Source organism: Solanum lycopersicum, chromosome 3 (genome assembly GCF_036512215.1).
Source record: "Solanum lycopersicum chromosome 3, SLM_r2.1".
Classification (NCBI taxonomy): Eukaryota; Viridiplantae; Streptophyta; class Magnoliopsida; order Solanales; family Solanaceae; genus Solanum; species Solanum lycopersicum.
In genome coordinates, this window is record NC_090802.1 from 1478765 (window position 1) to 1503828 (window position 25064).

General features: G+C 31.8%; 4 protein-coding genes across 5 annotated transcripts; all 4 read right to left on the minus strand.

Annotated features, from left to right (window-relative positions):
- Window positions 1-237: 237 nt before the first annotated feature.
- On the minus strand, window positions 238-8375 carry LOC101245728 (serine/threonine-protein kinase 12-like). Of its 2 annotated transcripts, XM_069295482.1 has the most exons (13): window positions 7784-8375; window positions 5317-5391; window positions 5113-5208; window positions 4067-4152; window positions 3804-3924; window positions 3535-3614; window positions 2964-3023; window positions 2698-2816; window positions 2474-2559; window positions 2260-2381; window positions 1087-1198; window positions 500-651; window positions 238-356 (listed from the first exon to the last, which is right to left on the minus strand). In XM_069295482.1, exons 1-12 carry the CDS (start codon window positions 8099-8101, stop codon window positions 544-546), a joined length of 1383 nt encoding a protein of 460 aa, XP_069151583.1. In that variant the 5' UTR covers window positions 8102-8375; the 3' UTR covers window positions 238-356; window positions 500-543. The 2 variants fall into 2 exon arrangements, with proteins under 2 accessions (XP_069151583.1, XP_004234070.2); XM_004234022.5 differs by having other exon boundaries at window positions 238-651.
- Window positions 8376-8835: 460 nt separating this feature from the next.
- On the minus strand, window positions 8836-12013 carry LOC101246022 (cyclic phosphodiesterase-like). The gene is made up of 3 exons (XM_004234023.5): window positions 11428-12013; window positions 10243-10297; window positions 8836-9266 (listed from the first exon to the last, which is right to left on the minus strand). The coding sequence occupies exons 1-3, from the start codon at window positions 11836-11838 to the stop codon at window positions 9067-9069; spliced, it is 666 nt and encodes a 221-aa protein (XP_004234071.2). The 5' UTR covers window positions 11839-12013; the 3' UTR covers window positions 8836-9066.
- A 1755-nt stretch (window positions 12014-13768) lies between these two features.
- Window positions 13769-15537, minus strand: LOC101246315 (oil body-associated protein 2A-like). The gene is made up of 4 exons (XM_004234024.4): window positions 15211-15537; window positions 15037-15119; window positions 14378-14492; window positions 13769-14234 (listed from the first exon to the last, which is right to left on the minus strand). Exons 1-4 carry the CDS (start codon window positions 15470-15472, stop codon window positions 13978-13980), a joined length of 717 nt encoding a protein of 238 aa, XP_004234072.2. The 5' UTR covers window positions 15473-15537; the 3' UTR covers window positions 13769-13977.
- An 875-nt stretch (window positions 15538-16412) lies between these two features.
- LOC101246896 (protein NRT1/ PTR FAMILY 4.5-like) lies at window positions 16413-21318 on the minus strand. The gene is made up of 7 exons (XM_069295452.1): window positions 21250-21318; window positions 20884-20980; window positions 20312-20529; window positions 18967-19410; window positions 18340-18467; window positions 17775-18115; window positions 16413-17156 (listed from the first exon to the last, which is right to left on the minus strand). Exons 1-7 carry the CDS (start codon window positions 21316-21318, stop codon window positions 16585-16587), a joined length of 1869 nt encoding a protein of 622 aa, XP_069151553.1. The 3' UTR covers window positions 16413-16584.
- Window positions 21319-25064: the final 3746 nt, after the last annotated feature.

Here is a 25064-nt window from a genome sequence, read left to right on the forward strand (position 1 = left end):
CCGACTAATTTAAATTCAGGTTTTATAGAGACAATAAAGGAATAACCGAACACCCTTCGTCGAAAATTTTTATATTTAGAGGATATATATTTAGAATTGGATATCCTTGATAAAATTTCTGACTCCGCGACTGATTGTTAGTATGTATTACTCCATTGATTGTCCATAAATTATTCAGACAGAATGTTCTTATAGAGAGGTCATTGTTAGTGTGTTACTCCATTGATTGTCCATAAATTATTCAAACAAAGAACGTTCTTATAGAGAGGTTTGACCGTACTGAGGAAAAAACAAGTTCATATTTTGACAATGAATAACAAAAGGTTCAAATTTAATATATAAAAATAATATAAAACTTAGGGAAAGATAATTCATTTCATTGACTTCAAAGAATAGAAGATTTTGAAACTAGAAAATGATCCAACAGCCTAAATTCTATTTAGAGCAGCTGAATATTTTTGCAGACAATGTTGAGAAGTAGAAAAGCTTTATACACAGTTTGATTGAACAAATGATTTTTTTTCTTTATTTCCAGAAACTTACTTAGATGTGGCGCGTAGACCGAGATGAACGATTCCGACTACTTAAACCTGAACTATCTTTCTTCCACATTGCCTCTAAATGCTGAAAGCAGTTCAATGGTCTAATTACCTGCATGTAGCAAAATATTCATGGTGAAAAAGAGGCATTTAGGTATCTACTGAATACTATGTAATGCTAAACTGCAGTAAACGTCGTAGAGAGAATAAGGTTTTGTGTAATAGTGTTGGACTGAGATGAAATTAAATGGGAACATGGTCATTAGTGAGGATTCATATAACCGACCCCCAACTTGTTTGGGACTGAAGGGACACATCTGAGCTAATTATAACCAACTCGTCCACTTATAGTATCTCAGATGAACTACTCATCAAGCCAGAGCCAGCATACTGTGTTTTTTTTTCACTGGAAGTCGATATTTCACAAAAGCATGCAATGCTAATAAATAGTAACGGAAATGGAATAACAAGAAACTAAGAGTAATACTACGACTACTAATAAATGCGCATAAATAGTCGGAAGGGGAACAATGATGGATAATTTTACCTTCCAGCGCTTGTTGTGGTCAAACTTTTTATAGATGAACTCAAGCCTTGGGATAATTTGCTTGAAACTTGGCCGCTCGGTTGGCTTGTCGTTCCAACACTCTTCAATCAATCTGAAAACCGAAACCACCCCTAAATATCACTCCCTTTTCGTTTCAATTTAATTGTCTGATTTTGACTTGACACATTAAGAGAGTAAAGGAGACATTTTGAATTTTGTGGTCTTAAACAAAATATGTAAAATGTATCAAAACATTCTTTAATCTCGTGATCTTAAGCATGTCATATGGAAATTGAAATCAAAGAGTTGTCAAAAAAGGAAAGAGACATCCTTTTCGAAACGAATTAAAAAGGGAAGTAAGACAAACAAATTGAAACGGAGAGAGTACCATATCGGAGCCAACAACAAAATTGATGTTCATGAAATTAAAAATGAAAACAAGGACATTTTCCAAGATCTCAGTTTGTTTAAATGCTACCATTAAGTTAAGACACCAGTTGATCAGTTATAAGTAGAATCAAGATTGAGACCAAGGTAGAGCCAGGATTTCAACTTTATGGCTTGTAATTTTTAGAACGGCGACTTCATATGCATTGGGGTTCTAAATAGTATATGTATACATATTTAATGAATCTCTTAAAAAAGATACATTGTTTGAGCAAAAGCTATTGGGCTTGGCTTAACCCGTATATGGGTTTCTACCTCCACCAGGTTTACTAATTGGATATAGAAACAGCTTTGATAAGTCTAAAGCCCTCTTTTTTCGTATAGCATGTCGCCTTAGATGTGTAGGTGTTTTATGTGCAACAGAGGTGGAAAGAGGCTGCCACTTATACGGAAGGAAAGGAACGCCAATTCTGAATAGTTTGATTTTATATTTGTACGTCTGTTCAGTTCCTTTAGTTTTTTCGTGTTCCCTTTAAGTGCGCTTATTATCCTACAGTTGCAAGTACCAGGTAACAATTTAGAATTGGAAGAAAATCACTAATGTTTATCGTCTCCACTAGAATTTAAACCTGAGACCTCATGGTTCTCCTCTCACACCTAATCGACATGAGTTTTCATATTATCAGATTATAACAATCGACATTTACCCTAGAATAGCATGGTTAGTATACTAAAAAACAAAAAATCGTGATTTCAGTAGCAGCTGATGAGAAATATAGAACTTACTCTTTCAGTCCATGGGCATAAAACTTCGCCGGGGCTTTAAAAGGAGGGCGCTCTTTAGCAGCATACAATTTAGGTACATCATTTTCTTCCTTCGCATGGAAAGGGGGGTAGCCTTCAATCATCTAAAATACAACACAACAGAAAGATAAAATATTTCGCCTGTTTCTGCAAAAGACGTACATCTTTGACTCATTATATTTTATCAAAATTTTACCTCTTGTAAAATCAAGGCAAATGAAAAGACATCAACTTTGGTATCATATTCCTCATTCCTGAAAACCTCTGGAGCTACATATCTGCCTATTTATTGCACAAGAATTGAAAATATTAGAAGAAATCCAAATATCGGTTCTCAAATATCAATAAACAGGATAAAATATCTTTTCCAATGGAGAAGGAATAGAGGACGATTGAATATCTAAAAGAAGAAGTACTCACGATAACTGTCTTCGTATGTCAGAGGCTTATCTTCTTTGACCCTTTTTGTAACTTTCAGTAACTTGCTTACTCCAAAGTCAGCAACTTTCAGATGTCCAGTATCATCCAGCAAAATATTTCTGTTATCTTACTCCAAAAAGGATGAACTGTTATTACACGAAGAGTCTGAAATCACAATATGAAAGCATTGATGCTACTCGAAAACTTGGCTAGGCGTTAGTATAGACACAATGTAATTCAGGTAACCTGACGGAAGTGAAACTTACGAAGGCTCAAGATCACGATGAATAATTGCTTCTTTATGTTCATGCAGATAGTTCATTCCCCTATAACCAAATATTATATATAAGATTTTTTTATACCCAGCAGTAATGCTCCAATCAAAGGACTACAAGACATTGAGATTTTACATCCAAAAAAAGCTTTAGAGTGAACGGTCAAAAACACACCTAAAGTATTCTAGTTTTTCGAGTTTCATACCGGAACTATCAAGTGTACGAGTTTTCTACCAGAACTATTCATCAAAACACAATCCAACATAAATTGTTCTCTTTTCGTACCTGAACGATGGTTATATTTCAGGTTGGAAAAGGGGAACAACAGATCTAGGAGGTGTATTTTGAAAAAAAGTTGGTGATAGTTTAGGTAGGAAACTCACATAGTTCAGGTCATGAACTCAAAAAACCGAATACTTTAAGTGTGCTTTTGAACATCAACTCAAAGTTTATAAGTAATGTATAATGAACAAAATTGCTTTTTTAGAAAAATCTACACCATTGATCTTGCAATTTATAAATAGTGCATTATATTGGTCAGTGACACAGATTGGATGTGAACCTCGCAATGTCCATTGCAAATCTGAGAGCTTTAGTTGGTTTAAGCGCTCCTTTTCTATTCAAATATTCACGGAGATCACCCTGGAAATATACGGCATGGAAAAGTCATTTCAAAGTGATAGTATTGTTGGAAAAATTTCAAACATATTGTCAAAAAGAAGAAAAGAGAATGCAAGTTGAAAAAATGGATAGAACTATAAGGGAGAAAACAGTGTATAGAAGTGTTGTCAAATATAACTATGCAAACTGTAAAGAGTTAATAAGTAAGACCTTTGGTAAGTACTCCGTCACTATCATCATAGGACTACTTTGTGTTACAGCACCAAGAAATTGCACCACATTAGGATGTCTCATCTTCTGGAGCAACGCAAGCTCATCTCTAAATGCGTTCCTGCAGAAGCTCTAATATTAGTGAATGTCAATATCCACAAAAAATAAATGAGAGGTGCTAGCTAAACAATGTGAAGTAGCAACTACGGGTTTTCCCCTTGTAAGTAGAAAAATAGAAGCACTATCACTTCTAAGTTACTCACACTTTATCCTCATCAGCAAGCACATCCTCCCCAAACTTTTTTACAGCAACTTGTATTCCACGCCACGAGGCAATATGGAAGGTTCCCTACAATATCTTTGGGATCAGCAGAGGAGAACAACAACAGCATACCCAGTGTAATCTCACAAGTGGGATTTGGGGAAGGTAGAATGTACGCAAACCTTACCCCTACCTTGAGAGGTAGAGAGGTTGTTTCAGATAGACCCCCAGCACAATGAAGGGGCGAAATTTGTGAAGAAGTCGAGGAAAAATACCATGGAAAGCATGTCAAAGCATTCTGAAAAAAACATAACTATAACAAAATAATTCAATAATGGAAGTGTAATAAAACGACATCAATGGACAAAAATCTCCTTAAGTAAGACAACAAGTACTAGTATGCAAAGATGATTGAGACAACACTCTACTACCTACTAGCCTCCCACTCTAATCCATGTCCTCCACAACCTCCAATCTAAGGCCATGTAGGTAAGGCGACAGTCTCATGTCATGTCTAATCACCTCTCTTCAATACTTCTCCGGCCTACCTCTAACTCTCCTGAAACCATCTATAGCCAACCTCTTACACCTCCTATCAGCAAAGGAGTAGAGAAAAGATATTCTATATTGGAGAAGAAAGATATACTAGGCCAGTTCAGTAAACAATCAGATGAGTCATCACACAATTCTTGCAAGCATTAGATTGTAAACACTAATCAACAAATAGTTATCCAAGGTTCCAAAAGAAGAAGATAAGCAATCCTATGCAGCTGAGCAATATGCCACAGATCAATCTAAGATGTGATCAGACGATGCTAGACTCAGTTTTCCTCCATTGAACATCCCTTATCTACTCATACTTGCCTCACGCAACTGCTGGTTGGAGAATGATATTAACCAACGATGGCAGAATGAAAAAAGGAATTTGGTGTAGTACTCCATAGGTAAAAAAAAAAAAAAGGGGGGGGGGGGGGGGGGGGGGCTCAACCGAAAATAGCACGAATAAATCTCCCCAGGACACAAGAGGGAAAACACAAAATATATTACCTTGCTCAACTCAATGCTATTAGTGAAATCAAGTTCTTTAGCATCAATCTCGTATTCTGGAACTTCACGGCAAGTCTTAACATGCATGGGAGCCATCTAGATGAAAATCAATTCAGACAATCATCAAACCAAGCAACTCATATCACAATATGAAATAAAAGCTTTTTCCCTGATCAGTAGAGCTCGAATGAAATGCAAACTTACTGGAGGCTTGGCACCATGTTTCTCCAGTAGCTTGATTACTGCATGATTATTATAATGTATTGCATCTGCCAGGGGCTGTTCAAGCAAGATTAGATTGTCCCAAAAATGTAAACTAATAAGGAAAAAACAGCACTCAAAATTTTCAGATTGAATCCATCTGAAAGTGTCCTTAACACTTTAAGAAATCAAATTGTCCATATTTGTGAAGGGGAGAAAGGAGAACGACAAAAAAAAACAAATTATAGTATCTGTTAACCAGATTAGATGAATAACAACTATTAAATCTTCATGCATATGTCCTCATCTAGACAAAGGTCACACAGCATGTAACTTTGGAAAACATAAAAACATCTTAAAGCAGACGAGTCTATCAAAACAAAATATCTTAAAGCAGACAAAACATGCAATTCTACAATATGCATGTGACATGGGATAGTTATCTGCCAACCATTGCTCGGTTTGACATTTTTTCTTCGCCATGATGCGCCATCTAAGATCTCAGAATAGTCATAGCAATTTCCCAAGAGTGGCCTAAACATTGAAGAGCTAGACTGACAATCCTGGGAACTAAAGTCCGAACCGAATCCTACTAGAGGTACCACTTGGTGAATTATTTCTATCTGCCTAGAGACTGAAAGGCAGTGTTCTTTCTTTTTTTTTGAAACTGGTAACTTTGTATTCCTCAGCATTAACGGCTATGCTAGCCACCTCCTAAGTATTTAATTACATAAAGAACCAAAAAAAAAAGAGACGGTTACAGAGCTCCTATGAGATCCACAAGTTGAATTTCCTTTTTTATATTCTTTTCTATACACCAATAGCCTAAAGTGGTAATTACTTTCCACTTGATCTTTGTGCATTCTTTTCCTTAGAAGTTCTCTGGTTTCTCTCCTTCCTTATAATCCACTGTTAGGCAGTGTTACCCTTGCCCAATTTGCCGGTAAGACAGAGAAAAAACCAGGTGAATAAGTAGTGTGTCCACTGTCCACAAACTGACACAAACGTCAAATGAAAACAGTAAAGCTAAGATGGCTAAGGGAAGGGAAATAGCTATCAATTTGAGCATACTACTCGCAATAATCCCCCAAAAAAGAACCTTTTTTCTAATTTCATAAGCTAGACACCAAGAAGTAACTGTACCAAACAGTCATGGGCCATGTCCAGACCCGGCGATAGGATAGGAAGATCATAGTGATAATCAAACATCAACAAACCAATGGGGTTGTCATCATATCATAATAAGGCCCCAAGGGTGGCCTAAAGATAGAAGTGCTAGAGTGATAATCCAGTGAACTAAGGTTCAAATCCCACTAGAGGCAACACCAGGTAAATTCCTTCTATCAACCTAAAGATGGCTAGGCAGAGTTACTCATACCATACATATGCTAGTAGGAGCTAGTAAATACCAGGAAGATTAGTAGTGTGTCTACAGACTGACCCAGACACTAAATAATAACTATAAAAGTAAGATGGGCTAAAGGAAGGAAATATCTGTCATTGAGCAATACTACTCTCAATAACCAGCTATATACCCAAAAAGATTCTTTTTTGCATTTCATAGGCTAAACAACAATAAGTAACTGTATCAACAACAGCAAACTACTCCAAATAACCAGCTACATACCCAAAAAGGAACCTTTTTTCCTTTTTTTATTTCATGAGCTAGATACCAAGAAGTAATTACACCACCAACCGAAAACTACGCTCTGTGACCAGCTACATAACCAAAAAGGAACCTTTTTTCCATTTTTTATTCCATAAGCTAGATACCAAGAAGTAATTATACCACCAACCGGAAACTACGCTCTATGATCAGCTACATACCCAAAAGGGAATCTATTTTTGTTTATTTCCTAAGCTAGATGAACCAAGAAGTAACTACCAAACACAGTAAACTACTCTTACTAACCAGCTACATACCACAGACAGATTTCTCGGTAATCAAAATAAAAAATAACCAACTACATACCCAAAAAAAAAAAGAAACTTTATTTTGTTTCATAAGCTAGATACCAAGAAGTAACTATACCTTACTTGGATACTACAAAACTGATGCCACACCCATGTCTTACTCCTCAAATATGCACTACTTTTGGAGAATCAGGCACGCCCTTGTCGCCTTTTTAAAGAGTCTGAGCAATGTAGCTCTCACTAACCAGCTACATACCCAAAAAAGGAACTTTTTGTTTCTTTTTCATTTCATAAGTGTACGTATCAACAATACCAAACTACCTCAATAACCAGCTACATACCCAAAAAGAACCCCATTTTTTAAAAATTCAATAAGCTAGATACCAAGTAACAATGCAAACTACACTAAACAGCTACATACCCAAAAAAAAAACCTTTCTTCAAAACTTCACAAGCTAGGTAACAAGAACTAACTTTACCAACAACAACAAACAAAACAGAAAATCATATTAACAATCAAACATCAACAAAACCATAATAGGATTGATCATCATACCGTACTCCCCCACCGATCTTTGGGATCAACTTCAGCCCCATTATCAAGCAACAACTGCACAACATCACTTGAACCATGACAAGCAGCAACATGAAGTGCAGTCCTCTCATCAATATCCCTAAAATTAACATCAGTCCCTGATTCCAGAATCTCCTTTATCCCTTCTATATCACCCTCATTCGCCGAATACATCAACCTAACCCTTGGATCAATAACAAATCCATCATCTTCACCTCCTAATACTTCTTCCTCCCTCCTCTCTGGTGCTAATGATGATTGCTTACCTAATTTGAATCTCACCGGTGAATTCGGTTCCATTTCAATAAAATGTACACAAATTACACTACCCTAACAACAACAATAAGTTCCTAGAACCTTTCAAGAATCCAAAATTAGCAAAAGGGTATTGGTAAAAAATAGTGCTTCAACAGAAAAATCCTAAAAAATTAAGGAATTTGAAGGTTTAGCCAAGAACCCCATTACAGATTCAAAGGGGTTAGGTTCACTTCTAAGGTAAGAAATTTGCTAAATTAAGAAGGAGCGTGAGAGGCACGCGTTAAGGGACGCAAGTGGAGGAGACAATTTCATAAGCGATGACGGCGGTGATTGGTTGGAACTAGGAATAAGGATTGCTCTTTTCATTTTATTTTTTAATTTCAACTATAATATTAAGTCGTTTGATTTTAAATATACAAATAAATTTGATCCAATTTTTATTTACTTTTATCTCTTGAAATTTGGAGTAAATTATAGAGTATTATTATTTTTAATTTAGTTATTACTCGAGTACTCTATGGTGAATTATTTTTAATAGAGATCTTATCTATGACACATGACACTTTCTAATTGAATAATTTTACGTTGAATGAGTAAAACAAATCGAGTTTGATGTCATCATTTAATCAAATATTTGGTAGATGATGTTTGTGTTAGCGTTATTAAATTTAGATTCACATCGAAAAAACAAAAGAGAACCTCTTGATTGGTACTCCATACAGCTATGTTGGACTGGTACTATGAAATTCTTGACAGCTTAAATAAAGACCAAAAAATGGCAGTTGCAACGCTTTATATGGTCGTATATGATTAATAACTCCTGGAAGTTTTGCAAAACCCAAAATATACAGAAAAAGGAAGCCCCAACAGCACAGTTTTCTCATGTATAAGACTTGAAAAAAGTTGCTGGCAATGAAAATTAAGGTAAAGATAAGGTACGCCGCGTTTTCTTGAGCAAAGAGTTTCAGCTCGCGGAGGGTTAAGAGTGTGGTTAGAACTAGTTAGTGCTAGCTGAGATTGTACTCTTCAATCTTCTCCCACGATTTAAGGCTTTTGTCTTCGGTGTCTGTTTTATACAATGCAAGGCGAGATATCTGGAAGCTTAAGTTGCCAATGCTCTCATCAAGGATATAAGCCTTCTCTTGAGCTTTCTTCTTTTCTTCATCCGTCAAATCGGCATAAAGAATGCTCATATGAGGCATATATGCTGCATCGTCATAAAAATGAACATCAGTAATAGAAACCTAGCTCAAGAATTTGGTAGAAAGTAAACCAGTAACGTATTGACAGCTTGAGGAGTAAATAGATTTATGTCTGTTACAAATTGTACAATTTGCTGCTTCCAGAATAGCATAGCATCTTGCTTAATCCAAGAGCTTGTCCGCACGCACTGTACTGCCCCCCGCCCCTTGAACCCCCAAACGAGAAAAAATTCTTCATTGCAAGAACAACACAAGCAATAACATAAATCCAGAAAAGTGTGTCTACATCAAGACACGAGTCACTCACCATAGATAGTTCATGTACATTACAAAATTCCCGACTTCCAAAAAGAACCTCATGTACCAACTGGCAACAAATCAACACCGTATATTCAGGCAACATGAGTATTTAGATTTGGCTTTCACATAGGGGAACTTAAGATTCCAAAGGAGCCTCTAAGCAATTGTCGAGTTCTATATCTAAATGAGCTAGTTGCTATCACCTCACATGTTCTAACCTTGGTGGATAGAGTTACCTAGTATCAGTTGTTGAAGGGAGGTGATAGGTATCTCATAGAATTAGCCGAGGTGCGTGCAAGCTGGTCCGGACACCATGGTTATTCAAAAAAAAATTCAAATGAGCTAGTTGCTATCATGAAGGTAAACGATGAGAAGTTCATCCAAAGAACAATGTTGATTTGAAATTGAAACAAGTGGGAAAGTCTGAGGTGAACGACTGCTCCTTGTTTAGGAGATTTAAGGAGTGTGACGAAAAGCATATTCAGGCAAGTTCAATCCATTGGGAAGTAAAGGGGATAAAGGTGTTATTCTCACTATAATTTATTCTGTTTGATGAATATTATGGACAAGTATAATGTAAAAAGATGATACAGAGACAGAGAGAAGTTGAAACCATGAAAAAGGCAAAACGACTAAATCATAAAAATGCCAGAAAATACAAAGAAAGAATGTATATCTTACGACTTGAGCTGTTGTAACCAAAGCTGCTGCAGCAGCGTGCGCTAGCCTCCACAACCTGGTAGAAAGAAATTTCATTCACTCCTCAACAACACAACTTAGAAGTGATCATCCATCAAAAGAAAAAAAATCGCGGTAAAGAATAAGTTAAACTTCTATAGTTCCTAAATATGGATTCTGTTTTCCCTTTTCCAGTTGCAGAGTCGATATTACATTGACAGTTCTACTGGTTAAAAGCTTGATTCCTAAGATAAATAATTTTGACCCTTCAAAAGTGAAAACACATAGTGTTGGCCGTAACACGTAGAGGTATAAAGAATCAACATATAGTAGCAGATGACAACAAAATAGTACGATAGTCAAGATACAAAGTAATCAACACATAGGACCAGAAATCAAGGTACAAGAAAATAAACATATAGTAACAAAATAATATGACAAGCGAGGTATAATGAATCAATATATATTAAAGAAAATCAAAGAACAAGAAACTACTGGAGGAATAATACTACGACTATTAATAATTCAAATAAAATAAAAAAGATCTTTTTATTGCCTTAGTGATGGGATGAAGCAAAAGATAAACAAACACACTGATAAAAAGTTTGAATAAAACAATACGATAATTAAGGTACAAGTAATCAACACGTACATTATCAACATGTAGTAACAGACAAGGTACAAAGCCACAAAGGAATCAACGTATAGTAGCATATACAGTAACAAAACTACACGATAATCGAAGTACAAGTAATCAACACATCGCAATAGATATTGAACTACAAGGAATCAAAATTATAGTAACAAAACAACACAATAATCGAGGTATAACTATTCAACATATCGCAACAAAAACCAAGGCATTATTAATCAACCTATAGTACCATATAGTAACAAAACAATACGATAATCGAGTTATAAACAATCAACACATTGGAACAAAAACCAAGGCACTACGAAACAACAGATAAAAACAGTATGATAGTCAGAGTTACAAAGAATCAACACATTGGAACAAAAACCAAGGCACTATAAATCAACAAATAACAACAAAATAGTATGATAATCGAAATACAACGAATCAAACAAATAATAACATAAAATCAAATTAAGGACAAGAAACTACACGAGCAATACTACTACTACAACCAACAATTCAAACAATAAAAAGATTTAATTTTTTTTTACCTCATTAGTAGGATGAAGCAAAAGATAAACACATTGATAAAAAAAAGTCCCAATATCAATTTTCTCCACAGTACCACTATACACCTTCTTCACCCCTTCACATCCTTTTCTAAACTTGTCACGTGCCTCTTCCTCCGTTAACCTCACCGCTCCGACGACAGTCACGTGAGGTTCAAATTGGGGCCCACCAAATTCCGATCTAAGACTACCCATCAATTTCTTAACCCTAACACTTACATCTTCCGATGGAATCGCCCAAACTGAATAAACTTCAGTTTTGTTTGTGTCAGCTTCGTTGATTTGTACATTCTGCATTGGATCTGGTACTGTGAGAATCGAATAAAAGAGTAAACAAATTGCTATGAAACCAAGAAATGAAAGGAATTTGATTATGAAAATGTTATTGAGCATGAAGAAGATGATGATTAAGGGATTTGAGAAAATCCATTTTTAAAAAGATTTGATTTTTTTTTTTTGTTTACAGAGATGGTTGAGAAGTTGATGGAATATTACAGAGATGGTTTAGCTGGGTTTTTTTTTTCTTTTTAATTGTGGAAAATGGCATTATGTTCAACAAGTGGAGTATATTTAAATATATTTTGAAAAATGATAAATATATTTTTTTAAATTATAAAAAATGATATGTAGCTATTTTTCGTTATATTTTTGGGTATTACTGTCTCCGTCATCTAAAAATTAAATCATATATATTATTTATACTAATAGACATACACGTGTCATAGTCTTATTCGCCGATCCGACATCAGATCGATGAATAAGATTATGCGACGTGTTTCTATTTAGTTTCTGTTAGAGTAAAAGACATATATATTCAAATTTTTGAATGACACGAGCACCAAGATTACAAAAATATAACGATTTTCGTTATCTACGTATCATTTATAATAGCTTAAAGATATATTTATCATTTTTTCTTAGTTATTTGTAAACTAAATTTCAAACTCAAAACTCTGGTCCCCAAGAAAAATACACATTTCACTAATTACATGCCACTCACATCTCTTTCGTACTATATCAAATACATGTATTTGAGTAAGTACTCAAATATATAGATAGGTCAAATTAAATATAATTCACTAAAATATTCTTAATAATTTGTCGTTATTCCTTGCTAATTATTATGCACGTATATTTGAAATTTTATTGTGATGTAATTATAATTAAAATTACTAATTATTATGCACGTATATTTGAAATTTTATTGTGATGTAATTATAATTAAAATAAGTAGAAAACTAAATTTGTAATTACTTTTTATTTCTTAACTTTCTTAAGGTAGTTAGAATCGAAATTCGTGTGATGATTCGAAAGTCATTTGAAATTTCATTGTGATGTAATTATAATTAAAATAAGTAGAAAACTAAACTTGTAATTACTTTTTATTTCTTAACTTTCTTAAGGTAAGTTAGGATCGAAATTCGTGTGATGGTTCGAAAGTCGTTTTAAATATTTTTTGCATCTCCAGAGAAATAGATTGTTGCCATTTGTTGCCATTGTGCTTTGATCGTCATTCACTTCAATCTCAATCAAGGTATTTTAATATTGATTTTGTAAAGTGTTTTTTAAATTTTTTAGTTTCAAACTCAAACTAATTAAATTATCAAATAATTAAAATTTTAGAATATTTATCTTAACTTGAATCGGTAACAATTCACTATAATATTATTTTTTTAATAAAAAGTATTTCAAAACATTATATAAATAAAAAGATAATATTCTAATTGATATATTCAATAAAATGAAGTCTCAATTTTATTTGTGAACATTCTTAAATAATATTGATAGTTTATGTAACAGTTTCCCATTAAAAAACTTCTGAAACTATTTTATAAAAGCTATAATCAATAAGAGAAATTTACATATCTACATTGTTACGCAATGTGCAATAATTTATATATTTATATTTATTCTTGCCTTCCGGGATATTAAAAAAAAAAAGTTATACTATTAATTGAAAAAGAAAAATTAATTATTAAACTATAATTAATTACAACATCTTTCCAAAATATACGAGGGTAAAATATGTATTAAAAGTTTATTAAAATAAATATAAAAAAATTAAATAAACGTAACTCTCTTTTCTACGATACATAGATTCTCCTCTTCGCTTGCCTCACTGTATTTATATTTATGATAATTTTTAATAACACAGTCTCTTACTCTTCAATTGCCACACTCCCTCGTCTCTCTCTACGTATTCATATATCGTAATGTTTCTGATATCAAAATTATACGTATTTTATATCCATAATACATAATTGTCTCATAGTAGATTTGATGTTTACGTATAAAAAAAAAACCATAAGGAGGAGGTTGTATGTAACTTAAATTTAATACAATATTATTTATTAGTGAAATAGTCGAACCTCCACTCATTAAAAAAACTAAAATTGTTTCATCCCAACTACACATATATATTCATATGAACCTCACACACACATATATATGTCCCTTTATAGTAAATGCGTTTTAAAAAGCAAGACATTTAACATCTATGCAAACCAAGCATACAAAAGCTTGTATACAACCTCATGGAAATGGTGCTATTTTCTTCATCTCAACATCATCAACATCAATGGCGAAACCTTTACCATGCTTCACCCAATAATCAGCCATCGGATTGAGACGTGTGGGCTCGGATAAATCAGTTCGAACTGTTTTCATGGTGTCCGTCGATAGGTTGTACTTGTCATCTCTCTTCTTAACTAAACCTATTTTCACAATCCCTAAATCAACTGGTTGTGGAGACATCATTAGTGATGGAGGCCCAATTGGTAACTTGTCACCTTTCAAAATAAAAAATAATCAACATAATATAACGCCAAATTGAGATAAGTGGGCTAATATACTAGTAGCAAAGACTTGAAAAAAACTCATTTGAGTCTCGAAATCGTCAATAGTGTCATATAAACTGAAACAAACTAGTTACCTCTGTCTGTTTGCCACGTACACCAGAATTTGCCATAGGTTTTGGTAAGATTCTCCAGTTCAGGCCTTATTACCATTTCTGGAACTCTTGGATTCACCCAAAGTCCTGATTTTATCTACATATCAAAATTTCACAAAGATCAAACCCTTACATAAATTAAAAAAAATATATACATATCACATATTTAGATAAAATATAAATATACGATGAAACATAGAGGGGTAGTCTATGTAATTACAAAAAAAAAGTTTACGTAACAAAAACACCTCCAAAAATATCTTTGGTAATAATTAATTAATGACAATAGTTTAAATATTTATCGCTAAATATAGTGGTGAATTCAGAATTTCTCTCGAGGGTACGAAAAATAGGGATTTAAAAAGTGTAATCCAATGGCATTTAGCTAATGCCGCCAAAAGTATATTAATCTTTATTAGTTTATATAATCTATTCCCCTAAACATGATTTTTATTGTAGTAAATATGGTAACTAACTAACTAACCTACTAGGAGAAAACAATCTCTACCAATATATGGCGTTAAAAAAATGAAAAATTTGTAAAATCGATATAAAACTAAAACTAAATTTATGAAGGACTACAAAATCATTCGTCAAACAATATATGGTGTTAAAAAAAATGAAAATTACAAGGTACAAACCTCGTGTGCATGAGAATGCCAAAGTTTTTGTTCTTCTTGAGGCAAACTTTCAAATAAACGATCAGATAATATATACTCCACTCCTGCATATAAATTCATAACTATATTTATACCTATAGTAACATTAAATCGACCTGACATGAAGTTTAAAAAATACAAAACTAACAATTATACCAATAAGGCGTCCGTTGGATTCATCAGAATCATAAACAGCACACTGAAGAAAATCTTGATTTACGCGTGTGACATAATGATGTGTCTCAATTTGACGGGACATATCATGACTGTACATAGCAAAAGTACAAACATGTTGGTTCATTTGTTTGATAGGTTTCAAAGATTGCATCATTTGAGCCCCTTTGTCTAGCATATGTTGCCCTATTGTCATAGGCTCACCTGGTGGAACTTGCTCATGACCTTTTGTTGTAGAAGCCATAATAGTAGAACAATAATAATATTTAAATTTTTTGAAGTATAAATGAAGTGATTGAAATGGATGAGGTTGAGTTTGGGTGGAGCTTTATTAAAAAATTTTTTTGATGAGGTGGCATTGAATGATGTGGCGGATTTTCAAGCGGGCACGTAGGTGTGCATGTGTCGTTGTGGTGGCACTGTATGATGTGGTTGATTTTTGGGTGGACACGTAGGCATACACGTGTCGTCGAGGTGGCTTGTATTTCTAAGCCTCATAGCCACGTAATTGATTTGCATGGAATGTTTAGTTTTTTTTTGTGAATCACTATTATTAGAGAAAATTCAGAATCAGGTGAAGTTAAGGGGATTTCGAATTTCTTTTGAGATGAAAATTTCATAATAATAATAATAACGACAATAACATTAATAATAATAATTTAGTGATAATTACTTTGCATGAGTTACGTGAGTGAACATTGATTTATTCAAATATAATTTAAGTGATAAAATTTAAATTATATATATATAAAAGTTCAAAAGTATATTTTTTATGTATACATAATAAATCTTAGTAAACGTATATAATTTTGGCTGTCATTATCTACCATTAGCTAATCGCGTTGAATTTACCATTAATGCTATTGAGGAGTTCTAAAAAAATTGAGTGAACTTCATTTATATGTTTAATTTTATCTTTTTTATTTTTTAATGAAGTTCTTTTAGCTATTAAGGGTTAAACAGAACTTCTTTTTGAGAAAAAAGATAAATTTGGACCAAAACAATACTAATAGAGCGCAAAGTTACTCAATTTGAAATAGTATTTACTCTTTTAATTTTCCTTAAAGAGAAACACAATTGATTGAATATAGCAAATCAATATTTTTGAATATAAAATATAAAGACCTTTTGCTAGTCAAGCAACAATAAGGAACTAATATTTCAATTTCCAAAACAACTGAATTTTCCAAGTACAATTAGAAAGAAATTCATTTCCTTGCTAATATATATAGCAAAGAACATAAATTTTCACTTTTAAATCTTAGTCAACAATAATAATAACATATTCATTGAAATCTCGTAAATGAGATTTTGGAGAGACTGATAGTGTTTACTGATCAAACTCAACTCCTACTCTTACATTGAGAAGGTAGAGAGACTGTTTCGATCTTTTAAAGCATGTACTCTGCTATCATCTTTCTCACTAGGACTTTTTTGTACCCTATACTTATACTTGCTAGCAACAACCAAATAGACACAAAAATTCAAACAACTCAACACAGCTAACATCAAGTAAAATAAATTCAAATGGTTCCTATTAAAATTATTCCCAACTAACCACCCTCCACTATTTGTAACTTTTTTAGTTGCCTTGTTCACAATTTTCACAATAATTGAACTCAAGAAATATCCAATTGACATTGAAGTCCATAGAAAACATGATGACACTGATTTCAGTTCTTTTGGTGCTTGAGAGTAGAAGAATTCAAGAAGTCCCACATAGGTAAACATATCCGCGATTCCAAATATGAAGAATTGGATTGAGAGCCAAAACACACTAATAGGCAATGGTTGTAGCACAGGAATCGCATCAAGCATGTTGTGTTCCCGTGCTACTTGTTTGCGCTTGACTTCTAAGATAGAGGCTGCTGTCATAGATAAAGCAGAGAGGACTAAGCCAACCCCGACTCGTTGTAAGTATGTTATGCCTGTATATAGATAGAAGTGATAAAATTAGCCTGTAAAGATATGATAAGCTTAAACTCGCCTAAAGCATGTAAGTGTTTTGGGCGATTGGGATCAAACTCATTTTAGACCAAGTAATTTTTGGATGGATTAATGAACCATCTGTTTATTAATTCAAATCATTTTGATTCGTTCCATTTAAAAAAGAAAAAGATACTTTAATTTTAATATGTAATTCAATATCATTATAAAGAAAACGAATGTTTTAATATGTAATTTTTATAAATAAGAAAATAAAATAAGAGTTGGATTGATTGAGTTATGACTTATTGTTTAGCTAGCCCATGTTTGCCAATTTATTTCACCTCAAAGTGATATCAGGATGAGTTAATGACTCACCCCTACAAACTGTGAAATTAGGTCTTAGGTCTAACTCATACACCAAAAGCTAGCTCAAAGGAATGAGGATTGTCCAAGCCTTATAAGGAATCCACCCATATCATTAACCATCGATGTGGGAATTTTGCCATTCTTTAACATTAACTCTATTCATTTTGACTTGTCAAATTTAGCTCAATCAACTTATTTATCTATTTTGATCTGTTCAAATTCAGTTAAACTCATTCATTTGACGCCCTTACCTGTGGGAATGCCGGTAAATTTGCGCAAGATTGGAACAATGATTTGATCGTAGACGGGGATGATGATGATCAAGAACACAATGGGGATGATTGGCAATGAGGCTGGAGGTATGTGAAAGGAATTTGTGATCCTTGTGTCCATGGTGAAGCCTTGTTGAATTGAAAATGTTTGAAGTTGGGCTAGACAAAGTGTCATAATAATTGTACAACAAAAAACAGGTACCATACTTAGCAAGATTTTTGCATTTTCTACTTGTGTAACTCTACAAAGTCTCCATGGATTAATTGCTTTTTTAGATTGTTGTTGTGATGTTTGAATAATAGCTGCTTTATCCAAGAACCTAAAAAAAGAAAAAAAAAAAAGAGATAAAGTTAAAGTCAAATTTCTCAGACTCTTCAAAAATGTTGTTGCACCAATACACGGTTGTAGACATCTTATTTAATTTCTAGGTTACTTATACAATCCTGTTTGTTAGGTGTGATACTTATTATTATCTTTTAGGTGATCTGATGATATAAAAAATTGATCGTTCAATTAAGTGTATGAAACAGAGAAATAACTAACTTGTATGTATCGGTATGAGGTAGAAACTCTGTTGGAATAGCAACTTCCTCATCCTCGTCGATCTCATAGAGATCGGACGAGTCCTGAGGAAGTTGAAGATTTCTGTTTCTTATGGCTGCAACATACACCTATCAATAAGAACACAAGGAAGGCAAACAAAATTAGTGAAGTGATCATAGTTTGTCATAGAAAGAGAATAGTATAAAAATGATCAATGTTGGTCGGATCGTTTAAATAATGTAGTTGTACTCGTGTCAGATCCTCAAAAAATGAATAAAATTTGGAGGATTTACAACATATCAGGCAGTATTTTAAAGAATCCGAGCAACATATAGCTAAGACTTATGTTTAACTTTCGAAAGGACGACCTTTATGTTCTTGAATCCACAAAATAAGTTTTTTGTACTAGAGTTTTTCACGAGTTCTCTTTACCTATCTAAACTATTACTCTCTTTATATTAAAACATACACACCCTCAAATCTCGATGATGAGCTGGCCAAATACTTGTTTCCAATCAATAACAGACACGGGTAGGTCAACTCAGGATCTAGGTGTGTTTTTTAATTCACCAAGAAAGTAATATATAGTTTATCAGGTGTGAAACTCACGAAAAGGTGACAGTTTACCTGGAAAATCTCAGTGATGGCACTTGTTCCTTTAATAACAAATATTCTATACCATGGTAATCCAACACAAAATATTATTGCACCACACAACATAGCCAATGTGCTCACAAAAAATCCCCAATCCCATCCTTTATGTTGTTGAATCCACACAATAAATGTTGTACTAAATGAACCACCAAGACACACAGCTAACAAAAGCCAATTGAAGAAACTTGACATTTGAATTGCTTCTTTCTTGTCTTTCTCATCAAATTGATCAGCACCATGTGATGGCAATGCTGATTTGATCCCTGCTGAGCCAAGTGCTACTAAATAAAGAGCAACAAATAAAAGGGCTGCATTTTTTCCATCAACTTTCTCACAATTTGATGTTGGATCAAGAATGTTGCAAAGTGGTGGCTTGTATTTGGGATAGTGTGCTTGAAATGCTAGCAATGCTAGTCCCTACCAAATAGTTGAGGAATTCATTAATTGTGCAAGATTTCCATAATATAAAGGGTATAAATAAGTTCAAGACTCTTCAAAAATATCGACAGGTGTGTGTCGGATTCTCCAAAAGTAACATGTATTTTGTTGAAGAATTCAACCGACAATATTTTTGGAGTGTATGAGAAAAGCATAGGTATAAGCTATGTTTCTTGGATTTTCGAAAAAATATTGTTACGGCCGTGTCAGATGTCGGATCCTTCTAAAATATACCACTTTTGAAGGATCAAATATACAGGTTTTGAAATCTTAAAGGGTTCAATTAATATAGGATATAAATTAAGTGTTTGATTGTAAATTATTGTTTTGTGTTTTATTATCTGTATTTGAATCACATTATAGGGGTGTTTTAGTCAGTTAACTACCCAAAAAATAATTAGATGTCACTCATAAGTCACAAATGATAATGTAGAGGAAAAAACTTAAAAAATCTATGTTTTATTTTGGAACTAATAGTCATAGTCAACATGATGTCCATTCAAAGTTTGATTTTTCTTACCTAATATTGCAAAGTTAAGAAGTAGGATTTAATCTCTATGAGTTCAAACCTATTTGTATATATGTTACAACTTCGATGTTTTTTTACACATGAAATTATGTTTTGCATAAAAAAAATACTAATTTCAAATGAACCTGGTGTTGTAATATGTTACGAACCCTTAGATTTACTTTAAATCATATACGTAATTCCTATACAATCAACACATAAAACTTAAAAAGAACTACTCACTTAGATAAATTATCAACATGTTAGGTATATCTTTAATCGTATACATGATTTGTATACTGTCAATGCATAAAACTTAAAAAACTACTCACTCAGATAAAATAAATAAATGAAGAGAATATGAAATATTACCAAGAATTCAATCCAACATGAAACAAAAACAGCTGTGAATCTTCCAATATAAGTGTCAGCTAAGATTGCCACAAGGACAGTTAAAATATAACTGGTTCCAGAGTAATTTGTAACTTGAGTTGCTGCATCAGCTACATCATAATGCATCACTCCATTGAAATAAGTCACCAAAGTTACTCCTAACACAAATGATGCTATGTTCTCACAAGCAAATGTACCTAGTAATTAATACGTAAAATATTAAATACTGGAATCAGCGACTGAGCTAAGATTTTCACTTGGGGAATTCAAACTATGATATGTAGTCAAAATATATATTTATAGAAATAGATACACATATGATTACATTCTTAATAATGGTATGAAATAATAATTATTTGGAGAAATCATGTGGCAACTTGGTACAGAGCGAAAAATATTACACTATGTTAAGAATATTAATCTTGAATTGACTTAATTCAGTAAATTGGTATCGGAACTAATGGTGCAATAATATTATTAATTTTGTGAAATGTTTTGTGAAAAAATTATACGATCTTAGCTCAGAACAGACAATATCAATATTCTTTTACCTAGGATGAGTAAGGAAGGACCTTGTCCTCCATGTTTATCTTTAGTAGCTATTCTTCCTCTCCAATCAACTTTTCCTTCAAGAAGTTCACTTTTATCCTATACAACCAAGAAATTAGAAAAAAAATAATCAAGAACTAAAATTCATATTATATGAATCAATATATAGAAATTGAGAAATGAGAGATGGATTAAGGGTATGTTCGGTACAAAGAAAAATATTTTCCGATGCATTTTCCATATTCGATTGGTTAAAAAGTTTTGGTGAATATATTCTGTACGAATACAAGTTTCTTAAAAATGAGTTAAACGACTTTCTCTAGTGGAACTACGAAAAACAAGTTTCACATTGATGGCGTCCTCCTCACCCAACCTCGTAACACATGGTCATCTTTACCCTCGCACCCATCTCCATTATCCAACGTGCCTATATCCATACCCCCACCTCTCATAATATTTATCTATATTATATACCAATACATTTAAGATAATATTTTTCTTACTATATATACTATACACACAAAAATAAATCTAATTTTTTGAAAAAATATTTTTCTTCGTACTGAATACACCGTAAATGAAAAATTAAGTACCATAGCTATTTCAAAATTTTTGTGATCCTAATGCAAGCCAATGGAAGAAGAATAAATATTAGAGTGCCAAGAATTGGTGTGAATGTTAAGTACTATTTATTTAAGAGAAAATGAGATATTTATTTACTATACTTAGCAAATGGTGACAAAAATTCAAAATTAAAAGGAACCTTTTTTTGCTGCCGTCTTTGAAAGAGAGATTCTCACGAATAAATGAAACATTCAAAATAATGCAAAATGTGAAAGGAAAAGTTAAAATATACATGCTGATAAGAAGGTGACAATAAATCATACTATCAATTTTCATTAGAATAATCACTTTTATAAATATATAAATATATATATATATATATATATATATATAAATATCAACTGGTATAAGAGTATATAGTTCCGCAAGATGAGTATGGAGATGATAAAATAATGGCATGAGACTCGATTTACTATACATTTGCCATGTCAAAAATAACTTGTAGATATATACACACACATAAAAAGAAGCCAATTTTGGGTTTCGATGGTCATAATTAAAAATCTCGAAAATAACTATAGTTTCTTACTCGTATACGTTTTCTTCAAGAACAAAAGAATTTTATTGAACTCTAGATAAGAATTATAAATTACTTTCTCCGTTTTAAAATATTTGTTTTACGTACTTTCATGAACATGCTCCTTATATGACCTTAAGAAAATATTATATTAGGAGAAATATTTAACTATTTTACTCTTATTTATGTCTCGAGAATTAAGATATAATCTCTATATATCCCTTGAATATTTACTATTACTGCTAGGGAAATATGAGAAGAAAATTACTAATTTTATTTTGAACTTTTAAAATAACAAAAAATCACAATAAATATTTTAATAAGAACGACAAGTATTCTGAGACGTATTTAATTTCACGTCAAGTTTACATCAATTATTGACATTCAAATTGTGTTTATAATAATATGGTAAACAAGTTAGTCCAGTTTAATGACGGAGAAAACAAACTAATTGGACACTAATTAAATGGTTTGTTTGATAATTAATGTGGACACTGTCATTTTAAATTAATTTTGACGAATGTTTAGTATATATTTCCTATTTTAATCATGTTTTATTTTCAGAATTCAAACTTAAATTTCTAATTAATGAAGAAAGGATGTCTTAATTTAACTCAAATGATATTTAAACTTCTAGAATATTCTTCATTTCAATTTGTTTGTCTCAATTTAACTCAAACAGTATTTAAATAATGAGATAAAATACAAGTATCTCCAAATTATAATCGAAATTTCAGAGACAAACATAAATTTAACTAGGGTTCTATTACCCCCTAAACTAATTTAAAATGAAATAAATATTGACGTGGTATAGAAAATATACACACTCTCTTAAAAACAAATAATGAGTTAACAAATTAGACATATGTCATTTTTTGATTAAAATAACTTTATAATTAGTAAGTATCGTACACATGCTTATTGATGTTAAAACTTATTATATTTATTATTTTGTAAAATATTTATTTTAATTTCATTCTAACTTATACATTTTATATTTTTCTTTCATTAGTTCCTTATCTTTTCACTTTTCACTATTTTAAAAAATTATGTGTATTTTTTTTAAAAGGTAAGTAATTAAAAAGTACCCTTTAATTTAATAGTTTTAATTTTTTTTTAATTTTTTCCACCTATTTTGATATCCGTTTGAGATTAACTCAAGACATTTGAAATTATATTTAAAATCAAATCAAAAGAAAAGACAAAGAAAATAAAAAGAGTAAATAAAATTAATAGAAAAATAAAAGATAAAAACAGTGGATAAAGGTTAAAATATTTTTAAATACGAGGCAAAAAATATGTACTAACTTAATTTAAATACAAAATAAAAAAAATAAAATTATTAATTTTAAAAAGTTAATACGATATATTTATGTCTGTACAACCACACAACCACCTAAGGTGATTAAAGGTGTCATGTCAATGAAAAAAGATACATAAAAATACGAAAAATGAGTTGGGAGGGGGGTGGATATTTGTACATTAGTTAGACGTAAATAATCTAGAGGATATTATGCCTTATTCCTTTGAAAATTTGTTTCAACTTTTTTTTGTTAATTTGCTTTTGCATAGTATTTAAAAAAATAATAAATATTTTTTAAATTTTATAACCTTAAATTTAAATATATATGTAATATGTTAAAATTTTTGTTATATTTATGGATAAAAAGTAAAACACGACACCACTACCCATACTTATATATTAGTCTAATAATTGGAATTTAAATTCTGATGAATAATTTTTAAAAAAGAATAGTAATATATATATATATATATAAGAGAATTGATGGTATATATATAGCTATAAACTATTTATCCGTAGTCGAGGATTGTGATAGAAAAATAATATAAGTATTTTTCTTATATTTTTAATCAAAAAATTTATATTCGAATTCTAAATTTGGAATCATCCTTCAAATGAGACTTTTCAATATGAATTAGAATTATTTGAACACCAAAATAAATATCAAATATTAAATGAAAAAAATAATATTATATGTTTATCCTATCTCCTGTGGGGTTTTCTCATTTCGATTCCATTGAAGTGATGATTTGACAACAGAAAAGGACTTGAATAATTGTAGAAAGTAAGCAACAAACACAAAGACTTGAAAAGGAAGGAGTCAATGCAAAATTAATTTATAAGTCTCAATTATAGAAAAAAAAGTAAATGGAAATTAAAGAGCAAAAACCAAAAAAGTGTATACTAATATTCTCCCTTTGCTTTTACTTATTCACCTTCACTTTTAGCCTATCAAGTAAAAATTATTTCTTTTAATCTTCTATCCGAATCTTTGATCAAATTAAGTTAGTATATAAAGCAATTTACTAAAGTAATATGTTTTTTTAAATTTTTTTTTTATAAAACTAGTATAAACGTATTTTACAATAAAGTTTTTAGGGTATATTTCTTTTTTATTGAACTCTCTTATTTCATCAAACACCTTACATGCAAATCACGAGTTGCTTTAATTTTCACGTAGAATTTGCCTTTTTGGTAGTGGACTGATTCTCTGTAAAGTGAATTTGAAGTTTGTAAATGTAGAAGCCGATTTGTTTGGTACGCTAGATAAGGTGAGATATCTCATAATTAAGTCTGAAACAAAATTTATTTATACTGTATCTGATTGACGAATATAAATTTATCCACCGTTTATCAAACACAGACTTTTACATATAAATTTATACTTCGCATTGAAAGTACTTAGTTTAAATGAATGTGATAGTGTACGTGGGATAGAAATAAGTCAAGGACTATATGGAGAATTATTGAAGGTTTCAGCTTTATAAAAAGATGAGCAATGCTATGCTGTAAGGGCCCAGAAGTGGAAACAACATGAAAAAGTGAAATTGGGATTGTTGTTTTTTATAACCCACACATTAGGAGTGGATAGCTATTGCCTAGATCATGTATATATGTATTTGATTATGAATACAGTTAGGATTTATGTTGCTCGAATTCTCAAAAAAATATCGTGTTGAATCCTCAAAAAATGTTCTGATTTTGAAGGATTCGATAAATTAAATCAATCAATATTTTTG